General features: G+C 42.7%; 1 protein-coding gene across 2 annotated transcripts in view; it reads left to right on the plus strand.

The window, feature by feature from the left end:
- Window positions 1–8243: 8243 nt before the first annotated feature.
- Window positions 8244–18927, plus strand: part of BICC1 (BicC family RNA binding protein 1) — a 389702-nt gene continuing 379018 nt past the window's right edge. For both annotated transcript variants that reach the window (XM_066243092.1, XM_066243093.1), the window contains exon 1: window positions 8244–8722. In XM_066243092.1, coding sequence (XP_066099189.1) covers window positions 8533–8722 — 190 coding nt within the window. In that variant the 5' untranslated portion in view covers window positions 8244–8532. The remainder of the gene's footprint in view (window positions 8723–18927) is intronic.

Genomic DNA, 18927 nt, shown 5'->3' on the forward strand with positions numbered 1-18927 from the left:
GTCAGATGTAATATTGCTACCCCATCTTTTTTTTTTCATTTCCATTTGCATGAAATAATTTTTCCATCCCTTTACTTTTAGTCTCAGTGTATCTTTTGTTCTGAGGTGGGTCTCTTGTAGACAGCATGTATACCAGTCTTGTTTTTTGGTTTGTTTTTTTTTTTTTACCCATGGTGCAACCCTATGTCTTTTGAGGAGCATTTAATCCGTTTACATTTAAGATTATTATTGATATGTACTTTTTATTGCCATTTTACTCTTTAAACCTATAATCCTCTTTCTCTCGATTTTTCTTTTCCTTTATTCTTTTTATAGCATGCCCCTTAATGTTTGTTTCTCACAGTACTGGTTTGGTGTTAATAAACTTCTTGAGCTTTTTTTTAGGGGGGGTCTGGGAAGCTCTTTATTTCTCCTTCAATTTTAAATGATAGCTTTACTGGATAGAATAGTCTTATTTGCAGGTTCTTGTTTTGCATCACTTTGAATATTTCTTGCCTATATCCACTGGCCTGAAGTGTTTCTGTTGAGAAGTCAGCTGTCAGCCTTTTGGAAGCTCCTCTGTAAGTAATAACTGCTTTTCTCCTTCAGCTTTTAGTATTCTATTTTTTGTCTCTTAACTTTGGCATTTTAATTATAATGTGTCTTGGTAAAGGCCTCCTTGGGTTTATATTTAATGGGATTCTCTGTACTTCTTGAACTTGTGTGACTTTTTCCTTCATCAATTTAAGGAAGTTTTCAGCTACGATTTTTTCATATAAGTTCTCTATCCTTTGTTTGTTTTCTCCTTCAGGAACCCCATGACGCAGATGTTGGTTCACTTCATATTGTCACGAAGGTCTCTTATAGTTTCCTCAGCCTTCCTAAACCTCTTCATTTTGTTGCTCTGCTTCTGTGATTGCATTTATCTTGTCCTCTAAATCGCTGATTCAATCCTCTGCTTCATTCAGCTGGCTTTTTCCAGTGCAGTCTTCATTTCTGACATTGTATTTGTCATTTCTGTGTGGTTATTTTTTATGATTTCAATGTCATTTTTTATGCTTGCTATGTATTTTTCCAGGTTCTCATTGTGATCATCTATTATTGCTCCAAGATCTCTGAGCATACTAATAACCATTATTTTAAACTCTGCATTTGGTAGCTTGGTTATTTCCATTTCATTTATTTCATTTTCTAGAGATTTCTCTTGTTGATTCATCTGGGTTATATTTCTTTGTCTCCCCATTTTGTGTTTTTATTAGGTAGCTCTGCTCTGACTTTGAAATTTGTTTGGCATCTTTATGAGAAAGATGAACTCAGTGGTACTTATATCCAGGTCACCTGAATCCCTTGCTCTAAAATGCTTCTTGAGGGTAGTATTTACTCTCCTGATGTATGTGACTATTCAATGCAGTTGGCCCTTTTGTGGGTGGTGTTATCATTCCAGGCTGGCTGTCTCTAACAGAGATCAACATTATTTATGTATACAGTGGTCCCTCATCTCCAGAATCCCCCATGATAGGTGAAAACCCGTGAAGTAGCGACCTTATGTTTATTTTATTATTTATATATATTTTAAGGTTTTATTTTGATTTAATAGTCTTTTAATTAATATCTTTTATATTTTATATTGTTTTTACTTTTTTAGGCTAGAAAATACTTATTTTACCACAAAATAATTAAATAATAAATATAAATATATAAAAATACCTATATACCACAATATCTTGCAATATAGTGAAAAATCTGCAATACAAAATTAGATATGTACAATTAAAAATTTGTGAAACAATGAGACCATGAAAAGTGAATATGGCAAGGGACGACTATATTAGGCACTGTGTCTGTCTTGTTGGTGTATTTATTCTTTGCAGTGGCTGGTGCCTGCTGGACTCCACATTTGGTTGTGCCATTTGAATAGCTAGCTGAGTCTAACATTGGTGCTGTCTGACACCCAGTACTGGTTGTGTTGGTTTTAGGTCCTCTTTAGTTGGCATCAGCAATTGTTTGTAACTCACCATGGGCTACCTGTCTGGAGTTATTACTCCATTTGCTATTATGTCTGCATTTTCAGTGCCTGGGTAGTGTGGGAAGGGCCAACCTGTGTATAATGATCAGTTTTTTCCTGCTTAGAGATAACAGTTTCTTAAAAAGATCCAAGCCATGTAGGATTTGCCTCCACTTTTTCAACTGCTTCACCTCCTCTTGCAGCTGACTGGTCTTCACACAGTCTTCAATAGAAAGACTGTACTATGGATTTAGACTAGTTTCACCCCACTAACCCCTATACAAATTGCATGCTTGATGGGTGATAGCTGCTGAGTTTGGAAATATAACCCCCACTTCAAGGGTCTTTTGGTCAGGAGCTCAGTACAGGGAAAGTAGCCCCCTACTTAGAGCTCAATACCTCAGACACTGCTCCATACTCCAATTCTATTTCTCCCCAGTGAGGTGAGCAGCAGGTTCAGATTGTGTTGGGTTGACAGTCTCCTCTGAAGAAGTACTTTTAACTACGAAGCCCCTGGTCTCAGGGAGGAAGACTGAGAGAGTCCTCCTCTAGAGCTGACTGTGCTCTCTAGATAGTGGCTAATCCCCTCTATCAGTCCCAAGTATAGGCTCCAATGAACCTGTGTCCTGAATGTCCATTCTCCAAGCCTCTCTTTCTTCCCACTGTGGAAATTAGCCCAGTAGGGTGGGGTATTTGAGTCCCTGGCTGGCTGGCTGTGAAGCTCCACCCTACCTAATGTGCATGTGAGCTGCTGTGCAGGTGCTGACACAGAAAGGGGAACTTTCCTCAGCTGGAGCCACTGTCTGATGAGCTCTCCCTTAGAACACACCACCACCAAGAGTCATTAGGTTCTGAACCAATGCTCTTCACAGTTGGCCACTGGATGTGACAGCCCTGGGCCTCCCTGGAGGGAACCCAGTGCAGACCATTGGAGAACACTGCCCATGACTGGCTCTCAGTAACCTTTTGAAGTTGTGGCTGCCACTGCTTTGTTCAGGAGCACATGGAAATATGATACCACAGACCTACACTGGCTTTTACCCACACTGGGCCTGGGGCAAGTCAGCAAAAGGCCCAAGGTTCCCTGAGAGCTGCCTTCTGCTGCCTCTGTCTGCTGACTGCTTATTGGGATCAGCCACTGAAAAACATCTAGTGGAGTCTGAAACTTGGGGAAATTAAGTGGTTAGGAAGGAATATGGGTGTGGCTTCCACCCCTTAACCCCAAGTGTCAGTCTGTCCTGACTTTTCACAGACTCCAGTAGGGTGTGGCCCCCAGGAGTTTGTTGGTTGTGGCCTCTGAGACCCAGAGATTTGATCTACCCATCGTCCAGACAATGTCTACTAAATCTCCTGTGAGGTAGAAGCACCAGTCATATTCTTCAGAGAGTGGGGGGAAAGATCTATCCTTAATGCCAGAAAACTGAGTTACTGATTGTAAAGTCAGTAGGCCGGCCATCATCACAGCCACCTGGCCAGCGTAGATTCGCATTAGATTTGAACAGAAGGTTATGAAACAATGGAGCTAATAACTGGTGGGCCATTAGCTTTAATCCTAGCTTGCACCTGGCGGGCAAGTAAAAACACACACTGGGCTCCAAAACCCACTCATTCAGTGCTCACAAAGCTACTGACTTATCCAAGTTTCCTAGAATCTAAGGTTTCTAACCTCACCACTCTCATTCACCTCTGGTCCCCATCTCCTTCTCTCTGCACAAACTCTACACAAACTGGCTTCTCCTTCAGTACCCTGCCATCTTGGCTGCTTCTCCTGGCCTCCTCCACGTGGCCTTTCTCTGCTCTCCTCTCTAATGTTAATCTCAGGAACCGAGAGACTGAGACAGGTCTGCCCCACTTTATAGTGTAGAAATCCAAACCTTTGATCCAATATACAAACAAGGAAGTCTCTAATACAAAGTCACTTATCTGAGGCATAATGGGATTCCTCAGGAGAGTGCACCACCCTACATCAAGCAACAATCAAGAGTGTGGGGAAAAGCTTAGTCTTAAAACTAAGCCTCAGGCTATAACTACCTAGCCTGCTTACAGCTTGACCCCCACACCCAATACAAACTATAAGCAAGCAAACATATATATCATATTTACAAACTTATTTGACCAACACTGATGTACCCACTGCTTCCTGCCTCACTTCTTAGAATTGCCCAGTTTCCGTAGGGTGGGGCAAGAGAGATTCCTGAGGGTGGGGTAGTTGTTTTCCCCTGCTGTTGCACATAGGTGACTGCTCCACCCAAGAAAGATGGCAACTGCAGTATTGGAGAATGACTCAGCACAGGGGTTCTGGTGGCCGTCTCCCACAGTGTCTCTTCCTGGGCTGCCAATTTCATAATCTCTTCAGGCGGCTTTAGCCTTCTTAGTCCTCCCTCTGCTGGAGCCCCTGATAAGTGGCTGTGAATGAGATTTTCTGAGTGGGCCCTTTAAGATGGTTCCTGCATATCTGAGAGCTCCAGTCTCTTTCTCGCAGCAGAAACCTTGCCTCTTTTCACCACCAAATGGTATGTAGGCACCACTTCTAGGCTTTGGCATGCTCTAGGCTGGAGCATCTGGCCTGGGGTTTAGGACCACCACCTCTCAGGGCAGAGCTCCCCACAGCTGGGAGTTCCTCCAGACCCTTGGCTGCTGCTCACTTCACAGAGCAGGGCAGCCCTTTTAGTGTCTCTGCCCTTCCTACCAGTCTTGATATGGCTTTTCCTGTGTCTTCTTGGTTATGGACTCCTCTTCATTTAGTCCAAAGTTGTTTTTTAAAGACAACTGTTAAATTTACAATTTGTAATCCAATTTGGTCCTGGGATGTGACAGTTGGAACATCTGCCTACTCTGTCACAATCTTGGAATCTCCCAGCCATCACCCATTCTAATACGGTACAATTTCCTGGGTTGTCACGACAGTTCTGAAGATGCTGCCTCGAAGAGGAGTGCATGGTAATGAATATCTTCATCTCTGTTCTGGAGAGCATGATGCCAGCCACCCCTATGTCCTAAAACTGCAGCAACCAAGCTGCCAGGGCCTCAGTGGGTTTCTGCCTGAATTTTGCCCCTAATTCCATAAACTCTTTCTGTGTGTAGGGCCAGACCACAGAGTGCTCAACCACTTGTGGAGGGAGTTGTGCCTGCCCCTGAGGCACTTTTTGCTGCTGGGTTTTTACCTTCTGGGTGATCATCAGCTGGGATCTGAGTCTGCTGATGGCAGTTCAGCCTGAACCTCCTTCTCTTCCTCAAAGAAGAAGGAGTTAGAAACACCTGCTACCACTGACTCAGTCACACTGCTGGCACTCCTTCTGCTGGCTCTAGGCCTAAAGCCAAAACTGCAGCTCTTGAATCCTCTCTTCAAGAGCTCTGTTCCTCTAACACCTGCCTTTTACAGCATCCAGCTTCTAGTGCAAAGTGGATCTCTTAAATCCACAATTTTTTTTCAATCAACCATTCTCTATCAAGCTATTGTTGATTCTCAGCCTGTAGCCTGAACTGGTATTCTCAAACTTGCAGCTCCTTCTCCAATTCCTGCCATGGCTGGCACTTGGTGTCTCACACAGAGCTTTCAGTTTCTGCTTGTAGGGCTATAAAAAACACATAGCTCATGGCCCTCAGAAGGGTAGCCACAGGGAACCACATGCTCAAATGTGATGCTCTTCTATCCTACTCTCTTTTTTTTAAGTGAAAAAAGGAGAGATAGTTAGACTTCCACATGTGACCCAGCTTGGATCCACCTGGAAACCCTGGTCTGGAGCCAATGATTTAATCAACCAAACTATCCTCAGTGCCTGAGTATGACATGCTCGGACCAACAGAGCTATCCTCAAGGTCCAGGGCCAACACTCAAACCAATTGAGCCACTGGCTATGGGAGGGGAAGAGAGAAAGAATGGGGAAAGAAAGGGGAAGAGAAGCAGATGGTTGCTTCTCATGTGTGCCCTGGTCAGGATTCGAACCCGGGATGTTTGCACACTAGGCTAATGGTCTACCCACTGGGCCAACCAGCCTGGGCTCCTTATCCCACCCTTCATAAATGTTGGTGGCTCCATACTGATCTAATCAGAATTTTGCCAAGTATGCCAGATGTAATGCCAGTTTCATACTGGTCTAAATTGAACCCTTCTTGCTGAGCCATGTGGTGGTCAAGGCCAGGCAGTTTCACAATAGATTCAGGCATATGGTAGAGGTACTATGCAGCTGAAAAGCGTTGGGCCATTCCTGTTTACAATATTCTCGCAATGGCAGGCAAGCAAACAGGCAGGGGCAAACCTCTTATCATGGTGGCCGGTAAGGAAACAGGAAAACCACCCCTTGCAGTGGCGGGCAAATGATCTGCCCTGAGGGAAAGTACCTGTAACCTTAAGTAGGCTACACACATATGGCTTTGCCATGTGCACACATGCTAATTATGCAAAGTGCCTGCGAGCAAGCCTAACACAGCTGTTTTCCTTACAGGCTCTTTCTTTGATTCTCTTTTCTTCTTATTCTCTTTTATTTTCCTAGGCTGTCCTACCTATGTATACGGTTAGAGTGACTAGCTACAAACAACACATTTGAATATCCAGCCAAGATCTCGTTTTCTTACCTCCAGATCTATATATCCAACTGCTTACTTGGCATGTTTTCTTGGAGGTCTCAGTAGTACCTCAAATTCTGTATGCCCTATTCAAGTTCATCTTTCCTGCTCTTCTGGGTTCTTCAGCAGGTGACCAAGCATCTAGAGGGTTCTCTGTTCAATAAGGCAGGGTTTTGTGAAGATTATGTGTGAAACACTTGCATCTGGGTTTGATTCTTGACTTTGTTATCTGTTGCTGTGTGACCTTAGTTATGTCATTTCGCTTCCCATAGTCCCAATTTTCTCTTCTGTCAGTTATACCATGGTATCCAGCCAGGATCACTTGTTAACGAGGCAAACAGACCTGAAGAATTTCGCTTAGCCTTAAGCATAGTACATAATCATCCATGGGCCCACGCCAATGATATGGCTTATCTTTGTAAGCCTCCCTCTGTGGTACAGTGAAAAACTACTACCCCCGCCCCCCAAAGGAAAATCTTTGTGCTTTTGGTCACAAAACAAAACAGGGCATGAATCAATGTGAACTGGAAAATAGAGTCCCAAGGGCATTCCTAGTGCAAACAAATTTCCTCTTTCCTGGGACTTCAAGTTCAAGTTTGAGAGTGGCAGTGGGTAGGCTGGCCAGGGTAGGTAGGATCTGAGGTACATTTGCTGGTTATCGTCTGTGAGACACTAATCTTGAGATGGGAGAAGAGCCCTTAGTCCCTGGCAAGACAGCCCTGGAACCAGCAACCACCATTGCAACTTCAGAGCCACTTTTTTTAAATTTTTTTTGCTCCTGCCTTTCTCCTCTCTTTCCTTCTTCTACCTTTCAAAATCAGCTGAATTCATTCCTTGAGAATCATACAGAAAACTAAACACAAACAAACAGAACCAAAAAAACCTTCCTCTCCTCGCAATAAAAAGAGTGAGCGAGCCCAGAGGCGGATTTAACGGCAGGCGCACTGGGCACTTAAGGACCCCACAAACCCCAACTTTATACTTTTTTCCAATGACACCAAGTTTGGTTTCATATGTGCAATTTTAACACGGTATTATTTATTTATTTAAAAATATGGTTAACATGTATTTCTATTTTCCCTGTCTCTTTTTTTAAGGGGCCCAATATTTTCTTCTGTGCCTGGGGCCTCAGCAGACCTTAACCTGCCTCTGAGTGAGCCTCTTGTCCACCTCCTGTGCAGCTGGCCGCTTTGCTGGGATGAGTGAGAGAAGCCATCTGAATTTGAACCGTTAGTGGAGGAATGAAGTGCATGGAGGCTATGACCACAGTGATGTTTGTGAGAGATGGGCATTGTGTCTTCCGCAAGTGTTGTCTTGCCTCCCTCCTCTTTCCAACTTGAGGGATGGACTGGGGTTGTGGGTTTTAGAGAGTAGTGCGTCCTGTGTAAGTAGAAAGGAAATTGTGTGTGCATTTCATGTACATTCAGGAGTGTGCTGTGCTTCAACTTTGTGTCTGTTTGAAGAACTATGAAAGTATGTGCGTGGGACAAGATGTATATGTTTAAGTGCAGAAAAGTAGTAGTGTGTACGTGGTGGGTGTGTGCGCGCGAGTGTGTGCAAACACCAGGGTCCGCCCGCTCCACCCCACCCCCCAGCCCGCGCGTCGCCTCCCGGTGGGCCTGCCGGGCCAATGAGCGGGCGGCTGGAAGGGCGGCGGGCGGGAGCGGGGGTACGCCGAAGTCCTGCGGATGGATAAGCGGGCGGCGCGGCGCGCTCACTTCGCGCGGGCGTTGCTGGCTGGGGGCGGTACAGCCACTGGCCCCGCACCCCGGTCGGGACCCTGGGCGGCAGGCGGCGTGGGCGGCGCCCCGGGCTGGGATGCGCCGGGGACTCCGTGGCGGCGGCGGCGTCGGCGGCTGCGGGCAGACGAGGTAGCGCCGCGGTGCTGGGAGCCAGACGAGCCCGGTAGGCGAGCGGAGGCGGCGGCGGCGGCGCAGGCACAGCAGCGGCCGCAGCCGGAGCCCAGACGCCGCGCGCCCACCATGGCCTCCCAGGGCGAGCCCAGCTACCTGGCAGCACAGTCGGACCCGGGCTCCAACAGTGAGCGCAGTACTGACTCGCCCATGCCTGGCTCCGAGGACGACCTTGTCGCCGGGGCGCCCCTGCACAGCCCAGAGTGGAGCGAGGAGCGCTTCCGCGTGGACAGGAAGAAACTTGAGGCCATGTTACAAGGTAGGCATCCCCCCCGCGTTCTCGGACTCCCTGGTTGAGCCCCCAGCTCCTTTCGGGACATCCCCGTCATGCGCCCCGGCGCCCGCCACTCCGGCCCACAGCCGACTTAGTTTCCTGATCCTCTTTTTCGCGGAACCGGGGGACACCCAGGGAGTGGAGATCTAGTGGGACTTTTCACCCTTCCACGCCTCTCAGGTCTCGAGGCACCAGGAACCCTGTGCTAACTTGCCGACTTCGGAAAAGCCTAAGGCCGAGTTTGTACCGGTGCGCCCAAGTTGCGTTCTGGACTTTGGAGATGCCAGCTTTTAGTTCGGATACCTGGGCTGTGTCCTCCGGACCTACTCGGACCGCACAGAGTATGTGTGACTCTGCCCACTCGCTGGCAGCCCTGATTTCTAGCTCTCTCTGTGTCTGTTTCGCTCTTTCCTCTTGTCAGTCTCCACTTCCTCCAGCTGAGGGGCCTTGTCTGGCTATTGGAAAACGCTCTGCAGATGTCAAGGCTTAAGACCGGAGTTCCCGTCCCCCATCCTCCACCCTGGAGTAAGAGGGGCCAGGATGGGGCAATGCTGCTGGGTTGGAGGACAGTGTGTGTTCATCTCCTGACAGGCTTATAAAACACATCTTGAGTTACACTAAGTTAATAAAAATTTTCCTGTACTGTGAATGTCTGTGTCTTTCACAACTTTTTTTTTTTTAAACTCCCTAGTTTCTTTGGGACTTTCCCAGACACAACAGCTTTAACCAAATCGGAGTGGAAACAAATCTGTGTTTTAATGGGAGGGTTGGAGTTATCAGAGTGGATGCCAAAATGCCCAAGGTCATTTTACCCTTCCTTAAAACGTTAATTACTAGCCTAACTTATTTCCTTCATCCAGAGAAAATAAGGCATTTTGAATGACTGCCATTCTTAAGGACCAGGCGTTAGTTTCACTAAGGGCAAGTAGTGGAGTCATTCAGTAGCTAGTGTCCTTTTAACAAAGGAGCACTGGAGCCTTCCAACTTTTTTTGTGTGGCTTTATGCATAACTTACTTTGACTTTATCAGTCAGTGCATCGCAATATGGGAGCTGTTTAGCCTCTGGAAATGCAGTGGCTTTTTAGAACATTTAAGCAGGTTATTTTAAGAGAGAACAACATGTTTTCCAAAACAATAACTTGGTGGAAACAAATAGCAGGAGTGTTTGGCAGGCGTTTCTGGATAAGCTACAAATTCATCTCCCTCCTTGCTTATTTTTATTGATAACATCCCTAGTGCTGGTCATGTCACTTTCTCTCTTCCTCTCTCTTTTTTTCCCTTAAGTTAGGTGACTTTTTAGGAGAGTTACTTCCATGAAAAACTGTTCAAGTAATATTGCAAAGTGTATTTGGAAATTAAAGCCTCATTTGCATTTTGATAACCCGTTTTAGTTATTTCGTTTGTTTTATGATTCTCTTTTGCCTAGTTTCTGGTTATAAAACAAAATGTTACCTTTATTCAGAAAAATATTGCTGTGAGATTGTTGGATTTAACTGATAGACCGCATGCCCAGCTTTTCAACAAGTTTCCAGTTTGTTTTCTACGTGAATTTGGAGTGATGGTGGATCTTCTAATACTATTACATTTTCCTTACCTGTTTTACCCATGCATATAAAGGTAACGACAGTTATGTTAGCTTCCAGGAAGCCCTTGTATAGAACCTCAGCTTTAGGAATGGATTTCTTTTTCTAAATAATTAATTGTAATTTAGAATAAAATGAAACATGCGTGAGGCATTTTAAAAAATTTGAATACTCTCTTTTTTGTAGATATGGTATTTTAATATGAGATGGTTTAATACTGCTTTGCAGTGATATTTACAAAACATCACAGAGTTAACATTTCTTCACCAGCTAGTATATAATAAAACATTCACATTTTAATCCCACAGATTTCTGTAATGATTGAGCATAGTGCTTTAACTTTCCAAAATTACCAATAAGTGAATTATACCTTCTCAGAAAGTAAATTTTGAATACATTTGACAATAGAACCCAGTGCACAGTGTGTCAAGGCATTTTGTGATTCATGGTTTCTAGTATCAGATTACTTAGAACTACCGTGTTTGAAGGAATATTACTAGTTTTCAGAACCAAACATAATCATGTACCTTATTGCTTTATAACAGGTGGTTATACAAGTGTAGGCACTGGAATCATACAGATCTAGGTTTAAATAAATCCCAGTGGTGTATTGGAACAGTTGCTGGGCCTCTGTTTCAGTTTGCCCATCTGTAAAATGAGACTGATATTGCTATTCTTCTTTTAGGACTTTTTGAGACTTAAAAGAGATAATGCTCAGTAAGGTAAAACTGTCACACTGTTTGGTAAATGATAAGAGCTTAATACATACCACTTAAAAATTATTAATACTAAATATTACAGCATGGATTCAAAAGATTTCTAGTGCCTTTCACAATTTATGACGTATAGTATATACTTAAATAATAGGAACAAAGGAATCTTGCAATTTCAAAATTGAAGAAATAAAATAGATACCAAGGTAGGAAGTTTGGCAAGCCAACAAATATTTTAATACTGTTAGCTATTCTTGGGTGGAAAACCTTTTATTTGGAAAGTGCCAAGTAAATAAAGTTAGCATGTGGTTGGGTTTCTGATGATTGTGATTTTGGATTTGTCATTTTCCTTTTCACAATTGCCTTGGACAATGTGCCGGTTTCCAATTTAAATCAGGATAAGTAAGATTATCTGCCTTTAAGTCTGCATAGTGCAAATTGGTGATTATAATGCTTGGAATTTGTTTCCAGAGAGAGTGTCCTGGGGGCAAGTTAATCATTAATGGGTTGCATTTTTATTAGTAGAGAAATTCTTCTACGCAATGGACCAAAAATTCAGAGAGGTTAAAATATGGGCAATGGAGTAGTTGTCAAAGAAATGAAATACCATTCTGGATGATCATTGAATCCCTGAAGAATTGATACCCATAAAACCACTAGGCTGAAAATGTAGGAAAAAATGACTAGTTTTTCTTTTCTTCTTCTTAGCCTTCTCCCTTCTTTCTCATTTCTTCTTTTTTTCTGGCCTAATGACTACTTTGGAACTGACATGCAGACAGATATTGGACATTTTTGTTCAAATCTAAATGAAGATTATCAATTTTAAGTCAGCAGTTTTATAAATGGGAATTTATTTTCAAGTTTAGTTTAGGTTTTTGATGGGTAGGTTCAGCCTTAGGATGGATACCATGGACAGCATTGTTTAATGTTAAAAGTTATTTTTATTTAATAGTGATCTTCAAAATTTATATTTTATGCTTCATCTGATATCATAGTGTTGGTTCATTTAAGTCAATTAAATGAGAATTATGCTATGTGAAGAAGGAGGAGAGCTATGGGGAAGTCTGGGAGAGGTAGAAAATAAATGGGTCAGAAGAGGGAGAAACAGCCCTGGCCGGTTGCCTCAGTGGATAGAGCATTGGCCCAGTGTACAGATGTCCCGGAATTGATCCCTGGTCAGGGCACACTTGAGAAGTGACCATCTGCTTTTCTTCTCCTCCCTGTCCTTCTCTCTCTCTTCCTCTCTTGCAGCCAGTGGCTTGATTGGTTTGAATGCTGGCCCCAGACACTAAGGATAGCTTGGTTGACTTGAGCACTGGCCCCAGCCAGGGGTTGCTGGGTGGATCCTGGTTGGGGCGCAAGTGGGAGTCTGTCTCTCTGTCTCCCCTCCTCTCACTTAAAACAACAACAAAAAACCCCCACAAAAGACAAAGAGGCAGAAGTAGTCTTAGTGTTTGCCAGAGTCCTGGAGGCAAATATGGAATTTGTATATTTTAATTACTTTTTCTTTGGTTGCTTACATCTTACTGTTATACTTTTTTCATGTTGAAAAACATATAAGTGTGCAATACAATTAAAAATTCCTACATAAAACTTAGAAGCATAGGTATTTTCAAAAGTTTTGAACCCCTTGAGTTTCATCATAGAAAGAAGGAAGTTTTAAAAGGAGGAAAATGTCCTGTTTTTATGAATTGAGGTTGACATCTGTTGGGCTTTTAGAGTATTCCTGTTAAAGACTTTAAAAAGCATGTTGCATTTTTACAATAACAGTCACAACTGGGATCATTTATTGCTGCTTCCTTGAGCTGCAGAACTAGCCACTAAAACAGGCTATCACACATGATTGGTTAAATATACGAGCAGCAAAGATGTTATCTCTTTAACTTGGCAAACTACAGTGAAGACTGTCTTACGACTTGGTGAATAGATAATTTTTTCAGATGTTTTGGTGGGAGTAGGGAGAAATAAGCAAAAATAGATGGAAATGGTCAGTACTAGAATTGAAGATAAGAGCTAAGCTTAATATATTTTTCTAGCTAATGTTTGATTAATGTTAACAAACAAGAACAAATCACTTCATGAAGCTTAGTGGTTAAAAGTACAGTGCTTAGGTCCTGATCTGCATTTGAGTCTCGGTATTACCTTTTAATAGGGAGCTTGGGAAAATTCATCACCTGCAGACTCATTTCTGAAAGGGGCTGTTGATAATAGTGTCTTCATCCTTAGGTGGTTGCGATAATTAAGAGAAAAAGATGTATGTAAAACAGCACAGTGCTGGCCACATAGGAAGTGCTGAATACATTAATAATAACCATATTCCTTATAAACCATAGTTCATAAAATTCATACTTGTATTGAAAATTAAAATGAAATGCATTGGAAAATGAATTAAATGATCTATTGATAAATGAACATTCACAGCTCTCAAAATATTATTGGCCTCCCTGGTAGCTCACAGTGCCCCTTGTAAGTACATTGGCAATTGAGTACATACTGAGTACAAGATGGGAGGGCTTAATACTCTTTTTAGTTGTAATTGTTCCGACCTTGGGTATTTCTCATTATTTGAAAGGTTGTGAGCCACTTTTGATAGTTTTACTAAATAAAGACTAGCAGCAGCAAAATTAATGAATTTTCCTTCTAATTTTACATTACCCCGACCTTGTCATTCACTGGTGTCTAGAAAGGGACTTTTTCAAAGAAAATGCTGTGCCTGGCTAATGTGTTCTGTTTGCTGTTTACTCTTTTTTTTTTTTTTTTTGTATTTTTCTGTAGTTGGAAACGGGGAGGCAGTCAGACAGACTCCCGCATGCGCCCGACCGGGATCCACCCGGCATGCCCACCAGGGGGCGATGCTCTGCCCATCTGGGTCGTTGCTCTGTTGCAACCAGAGCCATTCTAGCGCCTGAGGCAGAGACCATGGAGCCATCCTCAGCGCCCGGGCCAACTTTGCTCCAATGGAGCCTTGGCTTCGGGAGGGGAAGAGAGAGACAGAGAGGAAGGAGAACGGGAGGAGTGGAGAAGCAGATGGGCGCTTCTCCTGTGTGCCCTGGCTGGGAATCGAACCCGGGACTCCTGCATGCCAGGCCTATGCTCTACCATTGAGCCAACCAGTCAGGGCTTTGTCTGGGTTTTTATTTTTATTTTTTTAAACTGCCTATGAATTTTTTTTTGGAGGGGGGAAGGAGTGATTTAATTTTTAGTGAAAGCCTTCCAATTTGGAAGTTTGTTAAGAGAGTTGTAGTTGAGTCAGAAGGCAGAATTGAAGGTTGACATTACTTTATAGTCTAAATTAAAAATCCATCAGAGGTTGGGTAACTTGGCAGTAATGAGTTCAGAAAGTGTCATTAGACTGTCTTGGGTGGGGTTCCTAACTTTGCTTCTCCTGAAGTTCCATGAGGACAAAAGGAGATGGGTATTACAGCCCTACATGCACAGGCATGGATCAAGCATTCCCAGTAGCTGTATACGCTCTTGATGAATCTTATCTCTGTAAAGACTTGGGGGGTTTTGGTTTAGTTGATCATTGATGAGATAAAACACTGAAAGGTTTGTCATATCACAGAGATTAACAGGCAGGAATGTGTTTGGCTGCGATTAACAGAAAACCCAACACAGAGTGGCTTAAACAAATTGGGAGTTATTTTCCTTACCTGACAAAAAATCTGGGACTAGGAGGTCCAGGCTTTGTATTGTAGCTGCTTGAGGAGCCCAACGAATTCCCTTGCCTCTGCTGTCCTGAGCCTGTGGCCTTGGTCTCTTTGTCGTCTGGCTGTGCTGTGCCTTACATTGCATTGTGATCTGTGCAGGGAGAGAGGGGAACAAAAGTTGTTTTCTAGTCAAGATTTTGCCCGTTTATGTGATGTAGGGTTCTCTTTCCTGGAACTTCTCTCTGTCTTTTTTGGCTACTCTTCACTACAAGAGATTATGGGAATGTAACTTCTTTTCCAGCTTCTCTGGAAGTAGGCAAGGAAGAAGGCCATCTAATGGATGCTGAGTGACCCAACCCATAGTTGCCCTACATGGGCAAAGCAGAGGACATTGTGACAAAAATTCCAACTTGTGACTGAAGCAAAAGCTTTCCTGTATTGGAGACTTTGGCCTGTATTGTTAATCCCTAGAAATCTAAATTATTTGTTAATGTTATAAATAGGTGGAATTCCATCCCCTCCCCTCCCCTCCCCTCCCCTCCCCTCCCCTCCCCTCCCCTCCCCTCCCCTCCCCTCCCCTCCCCTCCCCTCCCTCCCCTCCCCTCCCCTCCCCTCCCTTCCCATCATCATATAAGAAACACCTGTGATCATATAAAGCCGTTCTCATCTTATTATTCTTTTTACAAATAGGACCTTGGGCCACTAAGTAATGTAACTCTTTTTTTTTCCCTCTACAGTTTTACCATGTTAAACTTTCATTGAAAATTACATAGTACAGATAGCCATTTTTACCTTCTATTATTCTACGATATTCCCCCCCCCCCTTTCCCTTCTCATCCACTGACTGCCCATCTCCAATTGCTTTTAGAATTGGCAGGTTCAGTGTAGTTCAAACTTCTGCCCTTTGGTATTTTCGTAGATTGCTCACTGAAATATAATCAGAATTTGTTCAGAAGATAGTCTTTTTGGAGGCAGTTTGATTAGTAGAATGATCAGATTTGTGCTATATTTTGCTATTTGAAATAGTCTGGAACGATGTGCTAACTAAATATAACAGTTGGCTCATTCTGGTTTATTCTAAAATATAGTTCTTTAAAAGTACATGAAATAATAGTGACCATATCGATTCTTTTATGTAAAATGCCTATTAATAAACTACCAGAGATGAGGCACAATTTTTTCTTTCCTTTTTTTTTTTTTTGTTGTTGTTGTGTATGACGGAGACAGAGAGAGAGAGAGAGAAGAACAGATAGACAGGAAGGGAGATGAGAAGCATCAATTTTTCGTTGAAGCACCTTCGTTGTTCAATGATTGCTTTCTCATATGTGCCTTGACCTGGGGGCTATAGCAGAGCGAGAAACCCCTTGCTCAAGCCAGAGACCTTCAGCTCAAGCCAGTGACCTTGGGCTTCAAGCCAGCGACCTTTGGGCTCAAGCCAGTGACCATGGGGTCATGTCTATGATCCCACGCTCAAGCCTGCGACCACATGCTCAAGCTGATGAGCCTGTGATCAAGCTCATCACCTCGGGGTTTGGAAACTGGGTCCTCTGCGTCCCAGTTGGAAGTCCAATGCTCTGTCTACTGTACCACCGCCTGGTCAGGCAAGGCACAATTTTATTACTAATTTGTAATGGCTTTTGCAGTATATGGGGATGGTCTTGGCAGGAAATCCTTCTTCTTATGTTGTCAAAGCCACCATGTTTGTTTGGTTTTTAATCCTTGTGGTGCTACCATTTAGAGCAGTAGCCAAAATGTACAAACCACTGATATAACCATTATGTAGATGTTATACATTTGTAAATCCATTCCCTCCCTATGAAGCGACTGATAACTGTAGGTGATGAAAACATTTATGTTTGTAACAAGGATTAAGTCCCACTCCCATTTATGATACTGGCATGTAAAAAGATAACGATCACTTTCTAGCTATAAAGTCATTTCTTTGTTATAGCCAATACAGTAAAGTCCATATCAGTCTGTATATTCAGTTGATTTGTATCTTAACTACATCTCATGTATAGGAAGATGCTTAAACATAAGACAGACTTCCACATACACCTGGACCAGGATCCACTGGGCAAGCCCCTTCTAGGCAATGCTCTGCCCATCTGGGGCTGCTGCTTCATTGTTCAGCAAGCTATTTTAGTGCCTGAGTTTGAGGCCATGGAGCCATCCTCAGTGCTGGGGGCCAACTTTGCTTGAACTATTCAAGCCATGGCTGCAGGAAGGGAAGAGAGAGAGCTATAAAAGGTGGGCAGGGGTGGAGAAACAGATGGATCCTTCTCCTGTGTGTCCTCACCGGAAATCAAACCTGGGACTTCTACATGCTGGACTGATGCTCTACTGCTGAACCAACTGGCCAGGGCTTTTGCTTTTATTTCTGATTATGAAAGTAATACAGACTTATTACAGAATACTTGAAAGTATAAACAGATGTGAAAAAGCAAAAGCCATCCCTGAGTCCCAAATCCAGCATAACCACACATAACATTGTGGTCTTTAAAAAATCTACCTGCATGTTATTTATTCTTGTAATAGCTATTGATATACCATGTAGAGTGTTAGGCTTTGAGGATGCAGACACAGCTAAGATAGCTAATATAGTTCCTATCTTTGGGTGACTTGTGTACCTTAAATTCTAAACTGGGATCACACTTCCCTTCTTTTTGAGTTCAGATTGCCTCATGGGTATTTTCTATTTCATCAGATTCTTGAAGAACATGGTTTTAAGTGGCTGTATAATATTCCCTGGACACATCATACTTTTCTTAAATATTACAACATTTTATAACATTTTTAGTGGCCAAGCAGTGGGAGGAGCCTAATGAATCTATTCCAACTGTCTGAGATTTGGATCCTGGCTCTATTATTTATTGGTTAATAACTTCTCTGACTTTCAGTCTTCTTATCACTAAAATGGAGGTTAAAACTAATTTCTATGTTCTGAGCGTTAGAAATACTATATGTAAAGCATCTGCCAAGGCCAGATGCAGTATACATACTTAAGAAATGGCACAAAACGAATATTAATATTGCTGCTCCAAATACTTTTGCCTGATAACTTTTTTTTGCATCCTTGATTATTCTCATAGGAAAAATTATTACTGATAAAAATTTAGGGGCTGAGGGCATGGGCATTTTAAGGCTGTTGATAAGGTTTACAAAATTGTTTTTTGGAAAGATTCATAGGTTAGGCAGAAGAGAACACATTTTCAGGTTATCTGTTCCTTGTCTCTATGATCACACAGCCTAGTTTATTTGAGCTGGTGGTTGTGAAAAATTAGGAAGTAATTAAATTATCAGTTCAGAGTTAGAAGTCTGTTTTGCTGAAAATTTTGAATGATGTCTTTGGATCAGTAGTTTGTAATATTTGTGTACATAAATATGAACTGAGGAGATTGTGCAAAATGGCAAACTCTGGGCCTCTCTCAGAGATTCCAGTTCTGTAGGTCTGAGAGTTGTTTGTGGTGTTAGGAATCTGAATTTTGAAAAGAATCTCATGTGAGTTTATTGTCAGTGGTCCCAGGCCCACACTTTGAGAACCATTATAGATAGATGATAATTGAAATTAAGAAGATTCAGATTCTTTTCTTACTTTGATTCCCTTTATTCTTGATGATAGTACTTTCTCCATGTTATTAACCATCTTGAAGTACGTTACTAGGGCATAATTTATAACTGGCATGTTGTTGTTTAGAGTGGCTCGTTGTAAGGGACTTGAAAGAAAGGCACACACACACACATATATTCCTGTGGCAAGGATATATTGTTTTTATTATTGCACAGGAGGCTTAGAATGCATGTAATTTTCCTACAGATTCCCATCAAGTTAGGTATAATAGACACTTATTTATATTATGAAATAACTTAAGCACAATTTTATATTGTAGAGATTTAAAAAGTACTATGAAAGGAACTTTTGTTTTATTTTTAAAAATTTATTGAATTTATTGGGGTAACATCGGTTGATAAAATTATATAGGTTTCAGGTGTGCAGTTCTATAATACATCATCTACACATTGTATTGTGTATTCACCCCCAACATCACGAGCCTGACCAGGCGGTGGCGCAGTGGATAGAGTGTCGGACTGGGATGCCGAAGACCCAGGTTTGAGACCCCGAGGTCGCCAGCTTGAGTGCGGGCTCATCTGGTTTGAGCAAAAGCTCACCAGCTTGAGCCCAAGGTCTCTGGCTCCAGCAAGGGGTTACTCGGTCTGCTGAAGGCCCGCGGTCAAGGCACATT

The sequence above is a fragment of the Saccopteryx bilineata genome, chromosome 9 (assembly GCF_036850765.1).
Source record: "Saccopteryx bilineata isolate mSacBil1 chromosome 9, mSacBil1_pri_phased_curated, whole genome shotgun sequence".
Lineage (NCBI taxonomy): Eukaryota > Metazoa > Chordata > Mammalia > Chiroptera > Emballonuridae > Saccopteryx > Saccopteryx bilineata.